A 24,667-nucleotide genomic window follows, 5' to 3' on the forward strand; every position below is an offset into this window, starting at 1 on the left:
TAAATCTTTGCTGAACTCCAGCTTGATAAATTCTTGGCATGTTCTTGTAACATATAATAAATTATACTATGATATCCTTTAGAATGAAGGCTAACACATTTGTGCCTCAGTACCCAGTTATAAATAGCGTCTGCTTTGCATTTTATGGTATTTAATGACAGTTTTCCTACTTCTTTCTTTATTATTTATGTTAGTTTGATTATGATGGGGATGATAGTGAGGAAAATTAGATAATTTTTCATTTTTATTATTTGTAGTGATTTGTGCACACACGCGTGTGCGCGCGCACACACGCAAAGTTTACCATTTCATAATGTGGCCTTCCATCTTAGATCTGGGCTCTTGCAGCCCCAAAATAGTAAAGATGTTGTCGGGTTTTCTAAATAAGTAACAATATACTAAAAATCCACATTAGAAATTGGTATATGTATAATTTTCTGATTTATATTCGGTATGAGTACCTTTTCAGAAAAGCCGATTGGATTTTAGAATTCGGTGGGTCTACAAGCTCAGACAATTTTCCAACAAAGATGAAAAAAGAATAATGCATTCTTGTCATAGGATTACATTAAAAATGAACGATTACCAGTTGTTCAGGAGAGTGTCAATTAAGGATAGATTAACATAAATTGTGGAGGCATTAAATCTGATTAGATCTCTGTTATACATTTCTATATTCACCACTGTCTAAAAGAAAGAGACCTCCATGGTGGACGCTAGAGATGTCAGGACCGGAAGTTCTTGCATTTTACTCTCATAAATTAACATAAAACAATGTATTAGCTTATACCCAAACCGCAGACAAATCTCTTTGGCAACAAGGCACTCGCGCAGTTCTTTTCAATTATTTATCCCGGCGTTGCGGATAAAGAGAAGAGGCTACATCCAGTCATTTCTTCGCACGAGGTCATCGTGTCATAAATTCGATGCAGCATCCTTCTCAGAATTGGAAGAAAGGGTTCGGCTCCCCGGAGCCCCGGGGTTCACCGGCAGTATTGATTAGCAGAACCTGTCAGTCAGAAAAGATAGGTATTGGTTGCTTTTGACTCAGAAACCAAACAAGGCAACGCGTAACAATCTCTGCGTCATAAAAAAAGAGTGCCGGTCTTTCCCCCACAAACCACATAAGTGCACCGCGCCCTTGATGAGATCATTACGACTATCTGTTGTTAATGGCAACACGTCTGTGTCACAGAAGCAGGTGGGCATTATTACAGGAGCCTCAAGGAATGGCAACGAGTTCAAAAAACGAAACTGAATTCTGTTGACTGGCTAATCCGTTGTGTTATTGATCGATGGGAGCGCAGAGGAAGAATACGAATTCAGAGATTACCTTCAGTGATTTAGCTGATAGACCGTCCGGTGGGGCGCATATTAAATAGATGTTTGTCAGTCACAGCTGCTCTCTTCTGATCTTCCAGCAGCAGCCGAAGCTGGATTTTCCAATAAAGTGCCACGGAGCTGCCGATTTGGCCTTTTAAGCCCCTCCTCAAGGAAAATGCCATTAAGTCAAAAGATTTAGTCTGCAATTCTTAAAAAAGAGCATGACAGGCACAAAAACTGTTAACCTTCTTAAAAGCTTTCCTAAAACTGGGTAAGCCCCGGATCTGTTTAAGGTATAATAAAAAAGACGTTATTTTTTGGTGTACTAATCGTTTGACTGAAAATCCTTTTTTTTCTTCAATAGTTCCTTTTGATGGAGAAAAAACTAATTCCAATTTTAGATGCCATCGCTTACGACTATATGCAACAGTAGCCATGGTTACAGTAAATAATTCATTTGACTAGTTTCTGCTATAACACCAAACAACTTGATGCTATTCTGATTACATCTGAGAAGCAGTGACGCCATTTCACCAAAAGCATGATAGTAGCAGATGTGATAATATGCAGCCCTTTGCACACGATGGCATCACTCAAAGTGCCATTTTACTACATTTGAACCCACTGATAACTTATTGTGAATTATTTTTAGAAATTGGGGTTCTGGTTGGCAGATTTACGCACCTTGTCCAAGCAAGAACCACAAGCCTGGTCAGCGTAAGTCAGATACATACCCTAAATTAACTTGTGCTCACCCTCTGGTAGCTTGTGTCAGAGCAGGCAGACTCAACTTAAGAGGCAATGTGTAAAGTATTTGTGCAACACTTCAAACAGTAACAAAGTTAAATACCACGAAAGGAATCCAAACCAACTTAGAAAAATAGCTTATATGCCTATAGATAAAACAAGACCAAAACAACAAAAATCAAATAATTATAACCAGAGTTATGAATTCCTGAAGAATAAAAAAAATATAGTGCTTAAAAGCTTAATGTGACAGCAGGGACATTTAGTCATGCTTGACCGGGAAAATCCAAATCGTGATGGAGCGTGGGTTGGGTACGGGCAACAGCCTTAGCCCACTGAAACGGGCCTTGGATGCATCATCGACAGAGTCGAGAAGCGAGAAGCAAAGAGGTGATGCATTGGTGTCAAGCCGCAGGATACAAGGCGATGTATTGTTGTTGAAAGGCGCAGATGTGACGTAGATGCGTTGTTGATGAGTTGCAGGATGTAGGTGAAGCGTCGGGAACTGGAGGTGTTGTGCCATGCATGCGGTGATGCACGGACGGCAGTCCCTGCAGCAGTGGCGATGCATCAGTGTCAAGCAGATGCACCAGTTCCGATCAGCGCAAAATGATCGTTGCATGGAGTTTTAGCATGTAAAGTACTTTATACCCACTTCCAAGGATCCAGGACTGGACTGGCATCACTTGGCAGAGCAAGATGTGCAGCATGTGCAGCAAGTAAAGTCCAGGTGCTGTTGTAGGTGGCTGAGAAGTCTTTGATGTCCATGAGACTTAGAACAGGGGGCAAGCCAGCATGACATTGGAGTCAATTTGGGTTAAAGGGAGATGAGTCAAGTCCAGCCTCAGCAGGGCAGAGAGTAGCAGGCAGCAGGCAGCACAGCAGAAAAGCTATTCTTCCAGTGCAGCAGTCCAACAGAGTGGCAGTCCTTGTATTAGCACAACAGCCCTTCCTCCTGGCAGAGATCTTCACAGGTCCGGTAGTGTCTGATTTATTTGGGTCAGAGACCCAGCACTTATACCCAGTTATGCCTTTGAAGTGGAGGTGAGTTTAAAGAATGATTTTAAAGTGCCCAGGTCTGGCTCCAGGAGCACTACAGGATGTTATGTATGGACACAGAACACAGCCTATTCAGATGTAAATGATCCATCAGGGTGTGTCAGGCAACTCATTCACACCTAAGCTCCCTTTGTGTGTGGCTGTCTAGAGGGAATGCACAAAGTACATCTGTCACCCACCCAAGATGTGTATTAGACAAAGGATGCATTCACACAGGGCCATGAGCAGAAAAACAACATCTTTCTAAAGGTGGTATTTTTAAAAGGGTAGCGATACATTCATCTTTACTAGTGAAGAGAATATACCATTACCAATCCAATGATATGAAACATGACAGAGCTATCCTTCTCAATTAGCAATTACAACTTATAAGTGTAATAAGGAATTCCCAATGTTAACCTATGCGAGGGGTAGGCCTCATAGTGGTTAAATCGAATTTGGGTGTTTGTCACTACCAGGACATCACAAATTAAAAGTGCTATCACATCTGGCAAAGAAAGACCTGAGCCTTAGATTCTCCCTGAGTTCTCTTGCATAGTCAAATCTGTCACTCCCAATGGGCAATGTAGTGAGAGGGTTGATCTAAATCCTGGAAATATTCATGTTACCCCTCATACAGCCAAAGGTTATGTATTAAGGTAAGGAGTTTAATGCATTTTTTTGCCCAATAAGGTTAAATATGATAATAAGTTTCTCTCTGACCCCATATTAGTTTCCTCACCAGAGTCATCAACACTATGGAAGAAATCCCAGTTTAACACAGTAATACCTGAGCTTCCTTCATAGAATAGTGAGACTACCCACATCATGTTTTACATGACAAATGTGCCAAGAATTAAGACTGAGGAAACGGAGTCCGCTGAATCTCCAGTGAATAAGGTGTCTCACTGGATTAGACACAGTAGGGACTGTCTCTCTATCATTCACTCAGACATTGCTATGGTCCAACACGTGACGGCTCCGATGGAAGACTAGGACACAATAAGGTTAACACTGAAGGATCCTTCATTGACCAATGAGTTATTAGCTTTGGAAGCACACTCTTGTCCACCTTCAGGTTCTTTGATTCAATTTATGAGTGCTACAGGATTTTACTCAATATAGAAGCATCCCTTTTATCTATTAAAACCCCATGCCGCTTGACTATCAATGATCCCAGCATAACCATAAGAGAGAATGTGCACAATACAACATGGCCGGCTAATCGTCCAAACCTAGCTACGTCTGACCTGAATGAAATAGTTTAGCTAAGGGAAGAGTCTGCTTCCAGACCCGCAACCCATGCCCATAGCATCCAACATTCCCTACTAGCTGCTAGTACTGCCACCATGCTATCCACGAGAGCCCTAAGGTCTGCGGTAATAATTCTATCCCTAAACAGTAAACAAAATTCCCCATACCCACTCCTACCTTCTGAAAATCTACTCCATTGAAGGTACACCTAATAGCGACCTCACCCTCATAGGCCTTAAAAGGGAACTCCCAGATGGTAATCAAATAGGTAGCTGTACTAACAGTCCCTTTAAAATCATCTCATGGAACATTACTGGTATAAGAGGAAAGATGACAGACGTAAAATGGGGTGATTTAATTAATGGGCATTATATTGTGCTAATGCAGGAGACGTGGACCTTGGAGGTAATCTTCCTGCAATGTTACTCTAACTCGGTAGCGGCCCGTGGTGGGAGTGCTGCTGGGCAGTGATGTGGGGAGGGGCAGGGTGGGGGGTAGCAAACAATGGATTACAGCCAAATAGAGGTAAGTAAACATATAAATAAATAAAACAAATTTTGTTGTGCGCGCTGCATCGCTAAATGCGAAGCAGCATGCGCAACGAAATTTGTTTAATTTATTTATGTGTTTACTTACCTCTAATTGGCTGTAATCCATAGTTTACTTAGGTAAGTAAAATTAAAAATAAATAAAATGAATTTCATTGCGTGCGCTGCATCGCCAAACGCGCTGCAGCGATCGCAACGAAATTCGTTTCATTTATGTATATGTTTACTTACCTCCAATCAGCCGTAATCCATAGTTTACTACCACCCCACCCTGCCCCTCCCCCACCCCAACGTCAGCGCCCAGCAGCACTCCCACCACGGGCTGCAACTGCTCTAACTACAGTACAGAAGCGGTCCCCTCTAGGGCAGGTTTCCCTAGCTCCTAATTTGGATTAAGACCATGGCAGGATTTTTAGTTAAATGGATTGACACAAATGGCAAGGCTTTTTTGGGCCTATATATTAGTGGACCGAAGTCCTAGCTAACTATATTTAACGTTTATAATCAATCTGTGAATCACCTACCCTAAAACTCTTAGCCTTTCTTCTCAATTAGACCCTGAGCAATGTCCCGATTCTTGTTGCTGGAATTTTTAATACTTGCTTTGAGCCACTTAATGGTCTGTCATTGATCACAGAAGGGGAAGATGAAGCTATGGGCATACCAAAACTGGACGCCAAACTGCTTAGAACATGGTCTTTTATGGCAATCCAACTAATGTCACTTACACTGTCCTTTAGCTGCAAGCTTGTAATGTTAGATTTGAGGCAGACATTTCCCCAGCTACCACCTTCTCAAGAGGGTCCTACAAGAGCAAAATCAAGTACGCCTTGCTAGATATTGATTTGTGGCACTTAACCTTAGATTTTGAAGTTATTACCCAAGCAGAACGGGATCATAATGCTCTTGTCCTGTCATTAGATGAAAATCTGTTCAAATCCATGAGAAGAGTAATCTCACATTCTGCAATAACATAGTCTCTTAGAAAGAACAGAATGGTAGTAAAATGGTCTAAGATTAGCCTTAGCCCTCAGAAAATTGCTCAAATATACACCACTTTCAACACCATATTAGGCCCTTTCGCAAATTTCTCTAAAGATGAAATTCCCCTAGGCAAGCTACATAATGCTCTGTTCAATGCCCTACATTCTCTATGTACAACAGTCGGAAAGGTGGCCTTCCCTGGTATAGAAGGGAGTGTCACCATGCCAAGGAGTCCCTGATAAGTGACATCAAAGCAGACGACCATGACCTAATCTGGCAACAATGCACAATATATAAAAACATCACTACAATCTCCAAGCGGAATTGATAGATTCAGGCTGGTTAGCCTTTATTGAAACTCTTAATAATGAAGATAACCGCCTCTTCTGGCACATGTCCTCTCATAGTGATGCCGTTTCTAAGAGCTCCATTGAATGTATGGTGCAACCTCAGCAGTCAGTAGATCACTTCACCAGCCTATACGCAGCTCCTATTTTGCCAGTTCTCCCTCATGCTGTATCTCAACCTCTCTGCCTAGAGAAGATGAGCTCAAGCAATTCTCATAGAGTGAGACTTTAATTGCTATAAATGCTCTTCGCTCGGGCAATGAGCTTTACCTGACAAAGTCCCAAGTGACCTCTTCTGTTCGGAACCTAACACATGGGGTCCCTATATCAATGCCCTCTCAAACGCAATATAAAGGAAGGTGAAGACATACCTCAATCCTGGTTGGCAGATGAGATCATTCCAAATTTTAAAAAGGGTGACAGGACCTCTTCAGGCAATTACAGGCCCGTAAGCTTGATTGATAACCTACAAAAGGTTGTCTGTCTCCAGACCGTATCTTGAATCTAAGACTGGATGGATGACAAAAAGATTATTTCCCCGTATTAAGCTCGGATCTACTTGAAAGTGAGCACCATGGATCAAGCTTTGCGTTTAACCCGTTCCGGGCATCGGACGGCCCCCGGCCATCTGACGTCATAGTGGGCGTGTGCGGAGGACAGCCAGGGGCCGTCTGAAACACGCACACTCCATAAATCATCCGCACCGCTGCGGAATTTGTGCACCAGTCAGCGGATTAAATGCCTTACTGTGGAATTATTGGCCCTGTCAAAAGATCACTTGAATATTTCCTTTGTTGATTTGAGGGCTGCTTTTGACATGGTCCCAAGAATCCTACTGTGGTCATCACTGACCAGTATGTATATTGATTCAAACCTACTAAACACTCTAATCAGATTGCATGAGAAGGTCTATGCCCATGCAAGGTGGGGGAGCAGGGGGAGCTAACTGATCATACACCCATTGTTCGTGGGGTATGACAGGGTTGTGTTCTTGCCCCAGCTCTGTTCTCCCTCTATATCAAACCTGGTGGGTTTCTTCCTAAAAGGTACTCATGATTGGCCAAAACTGGGGGGGGGGGGAGCTGGGGGCTTTCCTTTCCCACATTTCTATTCGCGGATAACACAGTGCTACTCTCCCTCAGTCCCAGGGGTTTGCAGAGTCTATTTAACAGCTTAGCGAATTATTGCATTTCTAGAGGTCTGGAAGATAACACCTCTAAAACTACGATTAAGATTCTTAAACCGCACAAAACTTTCAACCAGTGGGTTTACATGTGAGGAGCAGAACTCCAGAACATGGACCAATTTGACTACCTGGGGTTAGGTACGATAAAACACCCAAATGGAAGGCCCATCTTCTAAAATCACTGTTTTGTCTACCACAAAGTACTCCATGAGTCCGCCTTTCTTTGACATAGGCCTTAAAGGAATAGGGGGCTTTTTAAGACGAGATCTATATTTTATTGGGGTAGATTATGGTCAACCCTCCAACTGGCTAAATACAGGTCTACCTTGGAGGAAGTCTCATCTGTAAGGAAGAGTACCACCATACCATGAGTTAATTTCATGAAAACCCATTTGGATCTGCTATGCCTGGGTATGCTCTGATTAAATTCATCTCAAATAAATGAATATCAATTTTAAGGCAATTGTTAAAGAAAAATACTGGGCCTTTACCTTCCAGTCATACCATCGCAATGCAAAGCCTGGTGGTTTGACGGAGGGCTTTTTGATATTCAAACCTGTCCCAGCACTAGAATTATCCATTTATGCTTTATTCCACCACTCTCACGCAACTTGGCAGGCTAATTGTAAGTAATTTCACATATAAGTGGCACATCACCAGAGAGAAAATGCAGAATTTTCTACTATGCTCCTGTCATACTGAGGACTTAGCACATTTACTTTTTTTGCCCAGCATATGCTAAGCTCAAGAGGTTATGCTCTGCTTTAAGCACACAACAATATGCTATAGCTTATAAGATCCTAAGATCTGATTGCAGTAAACGGATGGCTTTAAATATTGGTTGCTACCTCATAGCAGTGATGTGTATAAGTAACACTCTTGGAATACTACTGCAAGTATAACAAGATGAAGCCTCATTAGATAAACTTTTTTCTAATATATGATAAACCAGCATAATAATTATGATGGCCATGTCTGCATGCACACAGTTTGTAAAAGATGTTTTAACCGCTTCAGCGCTACCGCGAATTCCCGCCGTGCGCTGAAATTTCAAAAATGGCTTGTTTGTGACAAAGCCAGCTCGTCATGCGCGCAGCGCAGGTAACGCCCATGACGAGCTGGCTTTGTCACCCGCGCTGAAGGGGTTAATGCATGCACTCTATTTGGATGAATTTAATGTGTTTAACATTTGCATGTTTAATTCTCATTACTTGTAACTGCTCACTATGTGATTGAACTACGCATAAGCACTTTGATTTTTAAATATTTGTGTTATATCTATATAATGGTTTTATGGGATGTTTCCGAAATAAACTATTTTGACTGGCAATTCCTACCTTTTGATTACACAGCACCTTGCCTAGGGCCTACCTTAAGGATGACATATGAATTAAAAGGGGAGTTTAAAACTTGGCAAGGGCTTTTAAATGACAGGTAGACAAGGTAGTGTTCAACTGCACACACATGCTCTACAGTGGCAGGCATGAGACAGGCTTCAAGGACTACTTAGGTGTGGGGCACACTAGTAGCATTTAATTTACAGGCCCTCGACTCAGATAGTGCACCTTACTCGGGATGTATAGGTAAAATAAATATGCATATTGTTAGCAAATCAAACCATGTTTTATGGGGAAAACACAGGCACTTTAGCACTGGTTAGCACTGGTAAATTGCTCCTAAAGCCAGAAAAATTAGTTCATAAAGAGGAGGAGGAAGGCAAAAGTTTTGGGGTGACCTTTCAAAGAGGGCCATTTTTTAACAATTACCTAAAATAATTTTTTTATCAGGTGGTGGAAGTGGTTAAAAATTCCACCTCGTCTGACAAAACAGGTGAATACGCTCAAATATCTGCTATTTAAAGGGGCTGTAAATTGATACACAGTTGTTGCAAAAAGCAACATAAAGGAAGCACATGCTAATTAAAATGTTCAGCACATTTGCACATAAAATGCCTGCTCAGTTTATCAGCTGCTAAGATAAACCTTATTCTCTCTAGAACTTTGGAATGTTGAAATCTCCATTGATGACAACAAAGTAGCTCAGGGATAATAACTGCTGCATAGACCTTCTGCTCCAACATTCCAATGCTTGAATGTGTTTTCCCTGTTTATTTTAGAACATTTTACCCATCACCAAAGGGCGGAATGCTTCAATAGCATCATAGCCCTTCTGCTTCGAAAAACAGTCCATTTGAGTGGATGTGCACGGAACACTTTAAAAAACTAGGGGAATTCATACAAAAGAACACAACATTCCATAGCTATTGCTTTCTGATTGCTGCCAGAGTATTCTGTTGTATGGCATTTGTTATTGTTGATTTAATGGACCTTATTACATTATGTTGTGTGTCCAAATATAGTACAATTATTACTATAAGATGAATACTTTGTGGGCAGCTCTTGGTTGTTAGAATTTTCTAGTGACACAATGTTCAAGATCCTACACCCATATCACTCCACAATAAAATATTGACTCATCATGACAATGAAAATTACAGTTCTCTCTGAGTGACTGTTTCCTGCAGGGCCTTCATATATTGTACTTTATTGTTATGTATGCCTGTGGTAGAGAGCTCCTAGTGTGAAGAACTTGAATCAAATCCAGTAATGCACTGCTATAAGGCAGAAACAGTTGATATCAAAATCTGTTACCCCTTCCTAGGCAGATAGGGCTATCTGAGAGGCTGTCAGCCCTGCGTGACTGAAAGCAGAAAGCACAGTGCAAGAGGGAAATGAAGACAGGGAATGTGGTGGTGGTTGATTAAGAATGGGAGTTACCGTATTTTTTCATATTTGGGAAAGGGAGGCATCACCTTCTTATGTATTGCTACCACATTAGTCCTTTGCCTCAGCCTAGCAGTTATAAGTAAGCCCGGGTGGAATTTCTATGGTGCAGGAGTAATGGGAATAATTTAGCTAATTCTATGTTACTGTTTGACTCCGAATTAGCGATAATTGCGTAATTACTCCACCTTGCCTAATTTGGGGTAAAAAATCCTACAGCACGAGAACATTTAGTGAGCTTGAGCTACCTCTGACACTTGATATTCACATTCTGGTGCATTTTGCGTTAGTTCTTAGCACAAAAATGCATCCTCATGTCCATGTTTGATGCAAGGGTGAATTTTGAGTTAAGAAAAAGGTGCTAAATGCCAGGAGTCATTTGGAGAAAAATCTTACCACAAGAGCACATTTATCGAGTGCTAGCTGCGGCACACTCTTGTTATTTGTGTTCTGTGGCATTTAACGCAAGCCAGCAAGCCCTTGGATTCACTCTGAGTTCAAGTGAGATGGATATAGTCATTGTCCTTGTCAGAACAGAGATAAGCAGGCTACAGGGCAGCTCAGCAAAGCAGAGAATCAGTTCCTCAAAACAGTCAGTCAAGGCAAAGTGGCAATACTTATAGCCCAGCAGTCCTTACCCTATCAGAGTACTTTCCAGATCCAATAGTGTACTGATTTGATAGGATCCGCGCCCCAGTGCTCATCCCCAAATGTGCCTTTGAAGTGGGGGGTGACTTCAAAGCAGCTCGTTAAAGGACACAGGGTCCCTTTCATCCCAGCCCTGTCTGCCTGGCTATGTGTGTGTGGTGGTTAATCAGTCTCTGGCGTGGGGACAAAACACAGTCTGTTAAGGTGTAACTGTGAGCTCTCTCTCTCCCTTCCTACCCAGCAAGGCTATCAGAATGCAGATGAGTCCTCCGCCACACAAAAAGTGACGCACCAGCAGCGCAAAAGTGATGCAAGGGCTCATAAATAAGCCACTGAATCTTTTCAAGTTCACAGTTTTAGGGAACAAACCTGACCAGACACACTATTGCCTCCATGCAAAAATTAGGCGAGCTGATAGCTTCAATAGTAAAGTTTAACTACAGAAAAAGTTAAAGGCTGTTGATAAGTCAGCCTTTGTTATTTGTCAGGTATAAAAACAACATAAGTCAATTATACTTTCTTATCTTTTTCAAATTTTGTGTGGAACAATCGTATGGAAACACAACAGTTAATCTTCATAAATAAATACAAAAGCTAACCTGTGATTGGTCCTCTGGACATTTTCAAGGCTTTATGCCTTGAGTGGCTAATAGATTTGAGTCATACGTTCCTCAGCTTGGTCCCGTATTGGCAGCCAGTACGTTAATGTTTTACCTATTAGATGCAAAGAAAAGTCTTGCATTCTGTTACAAAGGTAGGAATTTGAAGCAAACACACCAAACGTCTGTGGGAATGAGGGAAAGGGTTTCCAAACAAATAAAAATAAAATTTAAAAATAATATGTGCAAATGTGAGACAGGTTATTTACCTACTGAGCAAAGCATCTGGCCAAGGATGCGCGTTTACAAAGCCAGAAGGCATTTGAAGTGGCTTGTGCTGCGGGTATGTATTCTACTCACAAAGTGCTGCGGGTCATGTATTCTACTCACTAAGTGCTGCGGGATCATGTATTCTATTTAGAAAGTGCTGCGGGTCATGTATCCTATTTACAAAGCATCACTTACAATACTGTTTACTCTCACATGAAATTAACCAGTATGGTTCACTGTAATGTGCGAGCACATCTGTTCAGAGTAGCTGGGGTGTGGTGATTAGGACAGGGTGAGATACCTTGAATGTGTTTGAAGACGTATGCAAGACACCGTTCTCTCCTGGGCACAATCAGAAATGTATTACAGTTTGTATCTAAGGTAGAGATCTGGAGGGAACACCCAAAAACTGGTGAGTGTGCAGCGGAAGTGATAGCTCGTGGGAACAGAAATGTTTTCCTCTTCGAGAAAAATGTTTCAATGTGTATTTGCACAATTGAGTTACATACGCACATGCCCTAATGTATACCATGCACATTTACATGTGTAAATGGTAATGCATGAGAGAATCTGCAAGTCACAAAATGATTCCACAACTACTATCGTAAACCTGCAAGTGCACATACTCCCAGGAGGACGTATGTCATTATTTGTGAATTTCATAGAAGGAAACATATATAGTGAATTACCAGCTACACCGATTTGAAGAGCAAGTGATCTTGGAGATACACAGAACGTTGTTTCTTTTTTCGAGAGAGCTCCAGTGGTTTTATAGTATTCATAAATGATGCGAAAAATAGCATTTTAAATCAGTTATTTAATACATGTAACACCCTGCAAAAATGAATGCCCGGAAAATCTGAATAAAGTTAAATCAATTGCTGCGCTAATTCTTTCTTGTTTTGCATGCTGGCCCATGAAAGAAATCCTAGTGTATACAACATTTTCTTGCTTAAGTGTTTTCACATGTATGTTTGAATATTTATTGTTGATAGATTATCAATGCATTGTTCTTTTAAAGAATGCCAGTGTAAGTCCGAGAAATGACAGGGTTTCATTCACACTCACATTTGTTTAATTGTTTGAGGTACTCGTTAAACGCTCAATAATGGACAATTGGGACATTTTTATGAGGCGGCTTTAACTCATGATGCGTTTCTCTTCTCTTGTTTTCCAGGGAAGGATGAATATATTGCAACCTTCAAAGGCTCAGAATTCTTCTGCTATGATTTGTCCCAGAACCCTATTCAAAGCAGCAGCGATGAAATCACACTCTCATTTAAAACTCTACAGAGAAATGGACTCATGCTTCACACAGGAAAATCAGCTGATTATGTCAATCTGGCACTGAAAAACGGAGCAGTCTCGCTGGTTATTAATTTGGGGTCAGGGGCCTTTGAGGCCCTGGTGGAACCTGTGAATGGAAAATTTAATGACAATGCCTGGCACGACGTGAAGGTCACCAGAAATCTGCGTCAGGTAACAGTACAATGGATGGAAAAATAACATGTTGTTTTCTATGCCTTAAAGCACAGCAACTTGAAATCCGAACAAAGCCGCCATTTTCTAGTGGAACTTTCATACCTCTGGATTCATGTGTCTGCCAACCTTGAGCAGGGGCATATCTAGAAAGTAATGTGGGTCTAGAGGCTCTTCAAAATAGCTCTGCATACATTACTGTCATCCCTTTAAAGATAGTATTCTGTAATAGGAGGCAGTCCATTTTTGGCACACCAAGGTCTAATCCTGAAATCGTTAGAAGGCTTCGATTGTGACTATTCTAGTTTGTAAGGTCACTGCATAGGTACATCATGGGACTCAACACATGCACAACTTCCTATTGAAAACAAGTTCGGCGGTACAACTAAGGTCATTTAATAAAACCCATCATTTGCCAATTGAAATGGAAAAGTATTCTGGCAAATTGAATGACATCCTTTAAAATGGTAGCCTTTAATAAAATAGTTTTCTTAAACACAGTTTTCTAAAATTTCTTAGCCAACCATTTTTTTTTTGCATCCCTCCAACCTCCTTAATACAATAGAACAATTTCAACAATGTACTCTAGGGCACAAAACTAAAATCTGACATCACATTTTAAAAAGTTGAAATGAAAATAATCATTTCAAAGGTCACAAAAAGTGTCAATTATTAACGTATTTAGATAGATTTATTTAGATTGATTGCTTTGATTGTATGTTTAAATAAAGGATCAAGGCTTTGAAAGTTGGAGAGAATCATAAGGGTATGCGGCTATTGCATGTGTTTGTGCATAGTTACCCATACTTTCTTTTTAAAAAATGAGCACAGATGGCAATATAAAAAGGAGATGTAATAAAAAAATGTTGGAGAGAGGTTTAAAATTATAAAGAAGACGATTTTCCCAAACAAGTAGATGTTGTGGAACCAAAAAGATGTTGAGTAAAACGATTTTATGATTTGGAACCATTTGAAACGTGTATTTGATGATTGTGAGAATTTTGCATTTCTCCAAATACAGTTCGATAATAAACATATTACTTTGCATAAAGTAATCTAGGTGTTATTTCCATAGCTACATGCTTATAAACACATGGTGTATAAAAATAGCAACGTTTTACTTGGAGCTCTAAGTTCAATGAATGCACATTTTACATTGTTTGCTTACCCCTTTACAGAGGTGGTGAGTATATTTCTAAACACCCCCACTTAGAAAGCTAAGGGAATGCGAACAAAGGAATAAAAGTAACCTATCAAAGTTTTGATAAGATACTCAGAACTTGATTTCTTGGATGAAGAATCAGCTATGTAGCTTCTACACCACAAAACCTCCAAAATATATTATCACAACTTGACCATGTGCTCGATTTTAAAATCTACTTATTCATGAATTGTATTTATATCTACCCTCTCCTTGTATTTGCATTTTTTACATAATAATTAACGATTACCTAGTTAATTATGCAGACTGACACTACATTAATAACTAATACAACAAATATAACACATATGGTTGAATATCTTAACACTAGCAAAGGTGTTGGAAACAAGGAACAAAGGAAGCAGCCGAAGGGTGCCACTAGGTACTGTAGTGCAATGCAATCTTACAACTTGACATAAAGTGATAAGTTTTGTTTTATATTATATTCTGACTTGTCAGGAATATGAAACTGAGGCCAGATAAATTTCACCTGAAAAAGAATGTCCAGAAAATAATATCATCCACCCTTTTGAATCAGAATTGAAAAGTAGAATCAGCCAGATAGTAGACTTAAACAGCTCAAAGAAGCAAGATGCTCTTTGTCCCTTATTCTACCTGTAACAATGATTTATTGGGGCTCTCTCACTCCTTGGCTATGTGTTGTTAAGGTCGCCATTCCCAAGGTCAACCTTGCCCACTACCTGGAGATAACAAAATTATCATAGCAAAAGCTAATTACCCTCTATGTGTCCTCTTTAGGTTTACTGTTTGCCCAACATTCATTCATCAAATGCAATGGGCAAAACATGTCTCTCAATAATAATTTACAGAGAACACAGCTTTATCAGCATTTTACATATTAATAGAAGAAATGGATGCACAAGGGCTAATTTTATAACCTATTTACAAATTAAAAGGTCATGGGATACACCAACTGTTTTTGCTACAAAAAAATGTCAATGAGTCAGAATAACCCAACTTTCACCATCTTGTAAAGAGACTAGAGTGAGTTTGAAATGGAGACATAGATGTCTAGAAGACCGGTCAGCCATTCAGAGCTCTTGGTGCTCCTTCGTTGAGAATTAGGTTTCTTACACTCACCTGCTCACTTTCCCTAAGGTTGAACAATCAGTTGTCACTGTGGTGCTTCTGTGGAGGAGAAGAGCACTGTGTAACTGAAGTGACTGTGCTTTGACCCAGTCCAGGGCCATATACAAATAAAAATTAGCCACTGTTTAAACCCTCTTTACAATTACTGTGCTGCATTATAATGTGCAACTAGTCTTGAGTAAGATTGAATGTGAAAAGCCATTTCTCTGCAGCTGGAAGAAGTGTGCTGCATAATATCTGGAAGCTCCATATAGCAAGGTATTTATTATTTTTGTTTAGTCCAGGAATTGGCTCTAACAGTAACTGAATAAAATACTCCAAGTAAAATCATATAAAAAAGCACTGGGTACTGTATAAATGACTTGAATCGAGACATGAAAGAACACCTCAATATGGACTCCATAAGGGCATTGAAGGGCAAGATTTGGGGGATGGCAAAGAGATATGTGGCCCAATTCACAAACTCATTTTTGCTGTTAACCTGCTTGTACAGCAGAAACTGGCTCTATTTACATCTGTCTGGAATAAACAAATGGATATCTAGAATGTATGAAAACATTTATTATAGCATTATAGCCCACCGGCTATTAAAGACTCACTGCAGCGTTAAAAGCCCTAGCCGAAGGTGAGCGACTTTAACAAAGCAGCGGGACTTTCATTGCCGGTATAGCCCAGCTATGAAGGGCTATAAGGCTATTAGAACATTCTGCCACTAGAGGACAGAATCTTCTAACAAACAAAACAAAGCCTTCAGGGAGCACAAGGGGATTGAAATCCCCTCAGGCGCCCTGAAGAAATATTGGAATGTTGGAGCTCCGGGCTTATACGAGCCATTATAAGCCCGGAGCACTCCATTGTTTTCAATGGAGCTACCAACATTCCTATGTTCTAATACTGCATAATTGTACACCATAATATTTAGGATTACACAGTAGTACATGCCATGCAAGGGGTGTTGAGCAGGATTGAACAATGAGTTGTTGGACTTCAGAGTTTTCTAAATAGCCATGCCGGGAAATTCTGGAAATTCCCAACCTACTCTCTAATGCTTTCCCACCCAGAACATTTTCAGTAATTTGCTGCAACATTGGCAGGAGTGAACCCTCCTCCAGGGTATGAAGAGTACTGGAACCCCCAACAGTTCCTGGGTGTATAGAAAAACAAGCCTATTCATGGATGTTTTTTTTCCTACAAATTGAAAATAAAAGACAAAAAAACAAAAAGATTGTATCCTAGTTACAATTTCTCACTGGGGATCTAGCAATTTTCCATGATATTGCTAGTTGTAATGATAAAAAACTGGTAACTGTCACAGCTTTTCATTTAGCCTACTGTCAATATTTGCAATACCCCAAAAGCTTTCTTATGTGCACCAGCTCAAATGATTACCTTTAGCAGATGTTCTACTTTTTTTTGTAAATTGGGCCAGGGTGTTCCTAGTCTTTGAACACATGGTAAAGTAGGTTCTCTTCGAAGTACAGCCAATTCTGGCAAACAAAAAATAGATAGCAAAATCCTTGGGTTCAGTTTTATTCTGTGTTCATGTGTTGAAAGTTTTCATTAGCAAATAATTAAACAATTAAATGCTGTTTCTGTTCGACTTATTCGAATTCTACAGGGATACAATCCTGGCCACCTTACATAGCTTAGCTACCGTCTAATTGTATGTACAGGGCCAAGGAATTCACACAGGAAGCTTTTGAACACAAAATTAGTACTTTAAAGAAAACCTTTTATACTGTACCGGCCTCCTCTTTCAGGGGATCTGTAGGCCTCGCTATGAGACAGGGTGGATTTGTCATGGAACAAAATTACAGATATAAGTCAATTTACATCCAAATGGAAAATTGTGATACATATAATTTAAGACAATAGAGTGTCTCAATCCCTAAACAACCTATTCATTTACTGAAATAATACATTAGATTGTTTTACATGTATCAGAAGCAAAAGAACGTTAAGGGGGGAATAAAAGCAAATCCTAAAACACTGACTTCATTTATATTGATATCACTGTTAAATAATTTAGGATTATTGTAACCCTGCATGCCTCTGACTTATACTAAATATTTTGTCTTTTTAAATAAATGCAGCTGACATGAAGGTTCTTGCTGCGGTTTACCTGTTCAGTGACTAACCTAACCTCTTCTTTCCCTTCTCTGTGTCCTTATAATACAAGTTTCAAACGCTGAGGGTTACGGGTAAGGAGCCGTTCCCTAACTTCATAGCTTTAAAGGAAACTTACAGTGTTAGAAAAGTGTTTGTTTCAAAATCAAAACATAAAGGAGACACTTAATGAAAGGATTATTTACTTAATATGTGATATTAATTTAGCTGTATATCTTTTAGCCTGTTAATGTTATATTTAGATAAAATATTTTTATTACATTGAAACATTCTTCCTAAATATTATGTATTACTGTATTTTTAAAACACTAATCCTAACATTTTAGAGAGGAACTTGTTTGAATAAGCAAATTAGCTATTTTTAACCACATCCCTGTTTTACCTTACAAATGCTCCCGAAGGTCCACTTTCTAGATTTGCCTTTGCTCATGCAATGGGCTCCGATTTGATGAACTAGAATATACAGGAGCTCTACATATGTGTTTATGTCTTCATCACAGATGCGGGCATAGAAAAATCTACTAGGGCATGCTTGACAGGGCAGGAGCAGAGATCCATTTAACCTATTCAGTTTGTCAGGGTCGTTTTGCTCTGTTTTGCTGCCATAAACTGCGACCCCAAGTTCTATCCATATAAAAATGGAAGTTTTGAGTTTGAAAAGGATTACTCCTTCGCTGTAAATTTATTAGTAGGGGACGCTCACAGATTCCTATAAAATTTGTCCAGGGAAAGTTGGGGCTCCACTGTCAGGACTGGTGAGCTGAGAAGCTTCAGGCGCGTAGACGCCTTCAGCCATTTTAGATGTCTACCAGTTACAACCAGCTTAGGAAGATAAGGGTTAATGTGACCGTGTGTCTGTTTTTGTTCAGTACAGAGCTGATAAGTTATGCAAAATATTTGCAGGACAAACACTTCTGCTGTTACCTCAGTGGAGGCCTCTTTGTTAGTCTGCTTTTTTTTCTTGTAAACTTATTTTGCCCTTTTTATATGTTACTAACATGCTTAATAACTAACATGTCATTCATGGAATGTTTCATTCTACTAACCGTTACCTGAATCAAAGTAATGTACTAACATGGTAGAAACCATCATATTTTTAGAGTAACAATCGTTATTTTGTTCACAGTTTTTAATTTCCTTTTTCCCCCCTTCTCCACAAAGCACTCAGGCATTGGACACGCTATGGTAAACAAACTACATTGTTCGGTAGATATCATTCTAATTGTTTCTTATTTTGGGTTTGCCGTGTGTTTTCTTTCTTTTAACTGTAGACATCATTGACAAAAGAGGAACTGCGGTTGGTACTCTTCTGCTTACTTTCAACTCCTATTCATCTGTTGTTGGCCTCCTTATTTAACCTGTTCCTGTCCAATTATGCTTTTTTTTTTAATTCACATGTAGGGGCATCGTTAACGTCCAAACGTTTGCATCAAGCTGTGGTTAACACGGATACGGCTAAATTGTGGCTGGCCTGAGTGCTCACTGGCTCGGCCAGTTCTAACCCATTCATAACGCATGGCATGGATGATCGCATTGGGAATGATGCTTCATTCATTCATTCATCCTTACTCCATCACAAGCCATTCGGTTCCTCCTCTCCATTTCCTTTTTGTTCTTATCTGTGCGGTGTGGCTTATGCACATTGCAGTGTGTTTCACAAGTGTGTTGATTAGTTTTTCTTACATTTTACTTTTTTGCATGGTGTTAGCCTCCTGCATGCTACTAAGCGGCTGCTCACCTTGTGTCATGTGCAAACAGTGATGGTGCTTAGAGTGCCTGCGCTTCTTTTATGTTAGTTAGGTGCATGTGTTTTTTTATGAGTCTTTGACAGACTACATAACCTACTAATATTTACATCAGCTAAACTAACCTAGGAAACATTCTACTAACACCATTTTTGTGTCTGCTAAATAACTGTTCAGTTGCTGTAGGGACAACGCTGACACTAATTCAATAATCAGACAACAGCTGAAATAGTATAGCGCTATCAGGGGTAGTCAAATCATAGATACCAAGACCAAACATGAAACAGACATGAAAATGGGCTTCCACCATAGGTCTCAAAATCAGGCACAACCCAGAAGTGCAGTATGTAGGACTGAGTATAGCGTGTCCTTTCCCTGTGCTTTGTTATCTAGGTGACAATTTCAGTGGATGGAATACTGACCACAACAGGCTACACGCAAGAAGACTACACCATGTTGGGATCAGATGACTTTTTCTATGTTGGAGGCAGTCCCAGTACAGCAGACCTCCCAGGGTCACCAGTCAGTAACAACTTCATGGGCTGCCTCAAAGAGGTAATTTATTTATCTTATAAGTCAATACTGACAGTTGTTTACATCTTTGTTTAATACTAGCTATTGCAATGTATTTGGGCTGTTTGTTTAGGCAATCATTGCTCTAAAAGCAATGCTAATAGAATAAGGTTAAACCTCAACAAATTGGAAATTTCCACTCTACAGGACAGTCTAAAGCATTACTCAACTTTCTGCATTTTATGGTCATTTCTGCATAAAAGAACGTGTTCTCTATAATTCTTAAGTAAGTTAGAGTCAAATTTTTAAGAGTGTTGAGTACCTGATAAATGTTTGACTTTTTAGAAATTGTTTAGAATATCTGTGACCAAAATGTGTACAATGTAGCTAACATTTCTGGACATGATCTTGAATCTTGAGCAGAAAGGTAGAAATTTGACAAAACGACTATCTTTAATGTCATTTTGAAGTCTTCAAAAAGGAAAGTATTTATTTTATGTGTTATCAGTATAATTGGATTATGCTGAGAAATAAGTCAGAAACTTCATTTATTTAAAAAAGCACCCATAGGGAGGCAGGATGGTGACAAATGATCATATGATTGAGTTTTTAGCATTTTCATAACCTTATTAGCAAACAAATATATCAATTCATTAAAAAGAATTGCCTCTGTTCAATCAGCTTTTCAGTAAGGTAGTGAAGGACCTTAAGTAATTCTTCAGGTATGAAGTAGAAATACTTCAATTCATGGTGCTATGTACAAAGGAACAAGGTGTGCACATGGATACACAGGCTGTGGGGCAGATTCACAAAGATTTGTCACAACTCAATGCAGCAAGACAACTTGCTGTGCTGCATCAAATGAAAGGGCTAACATTGCTAAATACATATTTTTCCATTCATTTGTTCACATATTTTCCCATTCTTTCTTTAGAACCTGTCATGTTGTGTCATGCAGTTTTTTTATGGGAAATTATGTTCTGGTATACATGTGTGTTTCTAGGACTGTCTTAAACACAGTATTTGCTGTATCACATAAAGTAAGCAACATAAAGTGAGCACTTGACGCTCTTAATTAAAGACACAGGACCATATCTGTTTATGATACAGTTTTGAAATGGCCAGAGATTTCAGTAGTTGACCTTAACCAACACTATTTTACCATATTAGACAGTGATAAATGGTTGCTTCTTATTGGAAGTTTCAAAGCATCTGCTTATTTTGGGCTCAAAATGTAGAAGCATTTGTTGCTTGTAAGCTAAACAACAGAACATAATGCAATAACATCAGTATTCCTTATCTCCCTCGGGTGTTCCAATTTATTTCTTTAAAGGGAAGATGGCAATTCCTCCATACATAAGGGGACACAGGCAAATCATTATAAACATGCAGTGATCTTCTTCTTGTATACATCTGAGGTGGTATTATTGTGTATTCAAGACTGTGTTACAGGCCTTGCAGTGATTGTATCTACCCTCCCAGAAAAGTAATAACTCAGGAGACGGCATTCTGTGAAAATGGACATTTTCTGTATTGCAGGTGACGTGAAGGCAGACAAACGTATATATATATATATATATATATATATATATATATATATATATTACCTACTGGCGGTCGCCAGTAGGTATATATAGTTAGGATTTTTTCTCTATGGGATTTTTGAAAATTCTATGTCTAATAACTTTGGCGTTTGTGGACGGAATTGGCTGAAATTTTCAGGAAAATGGCACATTTTGTTTCTGAGCAGCCCTTGAAAATTTGGGGGGGGTTCGTCAAGGGGGGGCCGAGAAACAAGGGGGGTCCCAAAACGTGTTTTTAACATTGAGTTTTCCATAGGGCGGTTGGCCTCACTTTTAGCCCGAACGGCTGAATGGATTTGTACGAAACTTGGCAAAATTGTAGGGACTGGTAGCCCGATGTGCCTTTTGTAGGTCTCAATATATGTGCTACAGTGGATTTTGAGAAATTAATGTTTAAAAAAAGATATATATCTGTAACAGCGGACCGGGCAGCGCTCCAGTACGCGTACTTTTCGCGCAACGGAGCTTTGTGAAGCGAAGCTGATTGGTTCTCCGGCGTCTGTAAACATTCCAAACAGTCCGTAGCGGCCGCCATCTTGTCTCTCGGTAGGATCGAGAGAGAAGAGGAGGCCAAAGCGAAGGGGCAAATGACCATAAGGGGCATAGTAGATTCTCGCTGACCCCCTAGGTTTGATGTGGAGGTTTTAAAAGGGCTCCGCGGGGCAAAAAAAAAAATTATAATAAAAATCAAACGGCTAAATGGATTTGCACGAAACTTGGTAAAATATTAGGGACTGGTAGCCCGATGTACCTTTGCTAGGTCTCAATATATGTGCTCCAGTGGATTTTGAGAAATTAACGTTCAAAAAAAGATATATATCTGTAACAGCGCTCCGCTTCGTGTACTTTTCGCGTTACGGAGGTTTGCGAAGCTGATTGGTTCTTCGGCGTCTGTAAACATTCCAAACAGTCCGTAGCGGCCGCCATCTTGTCTCTCGGTAGGATCGAGAGACAAGAGGAGGCCAAAGCGAAGGGGCAAATGACCATAAGGGGGCATAGTAGATCGTCCCTGACCCCCTAGGTTTGATGTGGAGGCTTTGAAAGGGTCTCGCAGGGCAAAAAAAAAATATACCTTTTTTTAGTTTTTTTGCGTGGAGTGCGCCCGGTTCGCGAACCGGGAAGCGTTCTGGGGAGCGTACTTTCTTGAAAATTAGTGAAAAAAGTTAGAGTAAAATAATAATTGTGAGTGATCAGATGTAGGGTAGCTCTGAGAAGGGCTTTTGGGTTTATGGTACATTTAGGTACTTATAAGTAGGTACCAATGCACAGTCTTAAATTCAGAGTGAAAATTCTGTTGCCCTCATCTGAGAAGTGAACTCCATCTCCTCTGTAGATATCTTGCATGTAGTAACGCAAGTTATTGTTGTACAGGGAGCCCATTCCATGGTCTCTCATGTAAGCTGAAACAGATTTGTTTACATGCTTCCTCGATTTCTCAATTTGTGGACAAAATTGGTTCGACCACCTCCATTTTTGTCTTTGGCATATATTTGAATATACCAAGGCAGTCTGAGGAAAAAGTGCCATCAATTGCTCAAAGGTGTCCTTTAAAAGCATTTCCAGACCTACCCCAGTCAAAGTGCCCAAATCATTACCTCCACAGTGCACAATTAACAGGTCAGGTTTTGGCAAATGCATAAAGGTTTTCACCAATGGTATCAATTGGTGACATTTTAATCCTCTGTGGCCAAACCACTTAATTTCCACATCTTGTAAATTGAGGTTAGGTAAATTCCTGTTTTCAGCGTACCTTTGAACCCAATAGATATAACTATGTCCAACAATCCAGACAGAAAACATGGCGAGAGAAGGTTCTCCTGCAGTCAGATGAAGTGTGGCAATGAAATGGCAGTTGAAAAAATGAGAGTGTAAAATGAAAAAAACTGAGGAGTTTCTGTGTTAATGAAGCAGTAAGAGTGATTGGTGGATTTTGATTGCTGAAAACAGAAAGTTAGTGTGCATGGATGAGTTCGTTGAAAGATGTATTTTGAGTGGCGAAGAAAAAATCATTAAATGAAAGAATGCTCTGGATATGCAGGTGCACTGAGAGTTCAGAGTTCAATTGCAACATTGTTGTGTGAACTTGGAAACACCAGAGGTCTTGCAAGAGGTGGTTGCTATGCAGAAAAAGCAGAGAGGGGGCAGGGTTTTGCTTTGAAAAAAAGTGAGGGAAGAGTTTTGATTGGTGTGACATGAGAGATATGTGTGAGGAATTACAGCATTTCTGTGCTTTTGATAGCTGCAGACTCTGGAGTGCATACCTTTTGCTCTGCTGAAGACAAATTGGTGTGTTTCTGAGACTGTTTTGAAACTCAAAGTATGAATATATAAAAAAAAAAGAAAATCGTTTTTGAGGTAAAGGAATGTTTTCAAAATTTATGTGCGCCATATGCCCCCAAATTTCTTTTTCGGGGGTGCAGCAGGGTGTTCTTGAGACACCCCTGCACCCTCGGAAAAATTCGTCATTTGCGATGAGGTAATTGCTAATCGCAAATTGCACCTTCATTCCTATGGGCCTCCTGCTGCATGGAAATGAATGGGTAATTTGTAATTAGCAAATAGGTCATCGCAAACTAGGAATGGTAAAGAATCGCTATTTATTCCTTAAAGTTTGCTATTTAGGAAATGCAAAAAACTTTGATGATACATATGGCGGTTCATCTCTAACAAGATAAGAAGCATAGGGATAGATTTATGATCACTGGCGCATCACCAGGGATGTGTTAGTCATTCTGTGCCGCTGTTCCTCACCTATGGTGTGCTGCATTTACAATGCGGCGCATCATGGGGCAAAAACAGCACAGATGCGTGACGTATCTGTGCCGTAAAGGTGGCGCATTGCTGGAGTTGTATCGCAAGTGTGATGAAGCTCCAGCAAGGCTCAGGGGTGCCCCTGTCGCAGGGTTTCTGTTCTCACACAGAACTGTGGACAGAGGATTGGAACCTCGGCGAATTAGGGTGTCCCAAAACTCACCTTAGTAATCAAAACCCCTTAGCAAGCTAGGTACAGTGTAACATTGGATATAACAAACTCTCAATGTTTAGACAATCCAGAATATGAACTTATAGTACCTCAGGATACGTGGAACTCATGAACAGTCGGTCGTTATATATTTCTTAGAAACCAGAACATGGAGTTAAGAAGAACACATGTGTATTTGAAATGTTTATTTACTAATGCC

At 39.9% G+C, this 24,667-nt stretch overlaps 1 protein-coding gene across 19 annotated transcripts in view; it reads left to right on the forward strand.

Annotated features, from left to right (window-relative positions):
- Positions 1-24,667, forward strand: part of NRXN1 (neurexin 1) — a 1,652,744-nt gene that overhangs the window by 631,468 nt on the left and 996,609 nt on the right. For 11 of the 19 annotated variants that reach the window (XM_078649604.1, XM_078649606.1, XM_078649614.1 and 8 more), the window contains 3 exons: positions 12,905-13,206; positions 18,806-18,829; positions 19,783-19,944. In XM_078649604.1, the coding sequence (XP_078505730.1) occupies positions 12,905-13,206; positions 18,806-18,829; positions 19,783-19,944 (488 nt within the window). The remainder of the gene's footprint in view (positions 1-12,904; positions 13,207-18,805; positions 18,830-19,782; positions 19,945-24,667) is intronic. The other 8 variants (XM_078649608.1, XM_078649609.1, XM_078649617.1 and 5 more) reach the window with 1 other exon arrangement.

This window comes from Lissotriton helveticus, chromosome 6 (assembly GCF_964261635.1).
Source record: "Lissotriton helveticus chromosome 6, aLisHel1.1, whole genome shotgun sequence".
Classification (NCBI taxonomy): domain Eukaryota; kingdom Metazoa; phylum Chordata; class Amphibia; order Caudata; family Salamandridae; genus Lissotriton; species Lissotriton helveticus.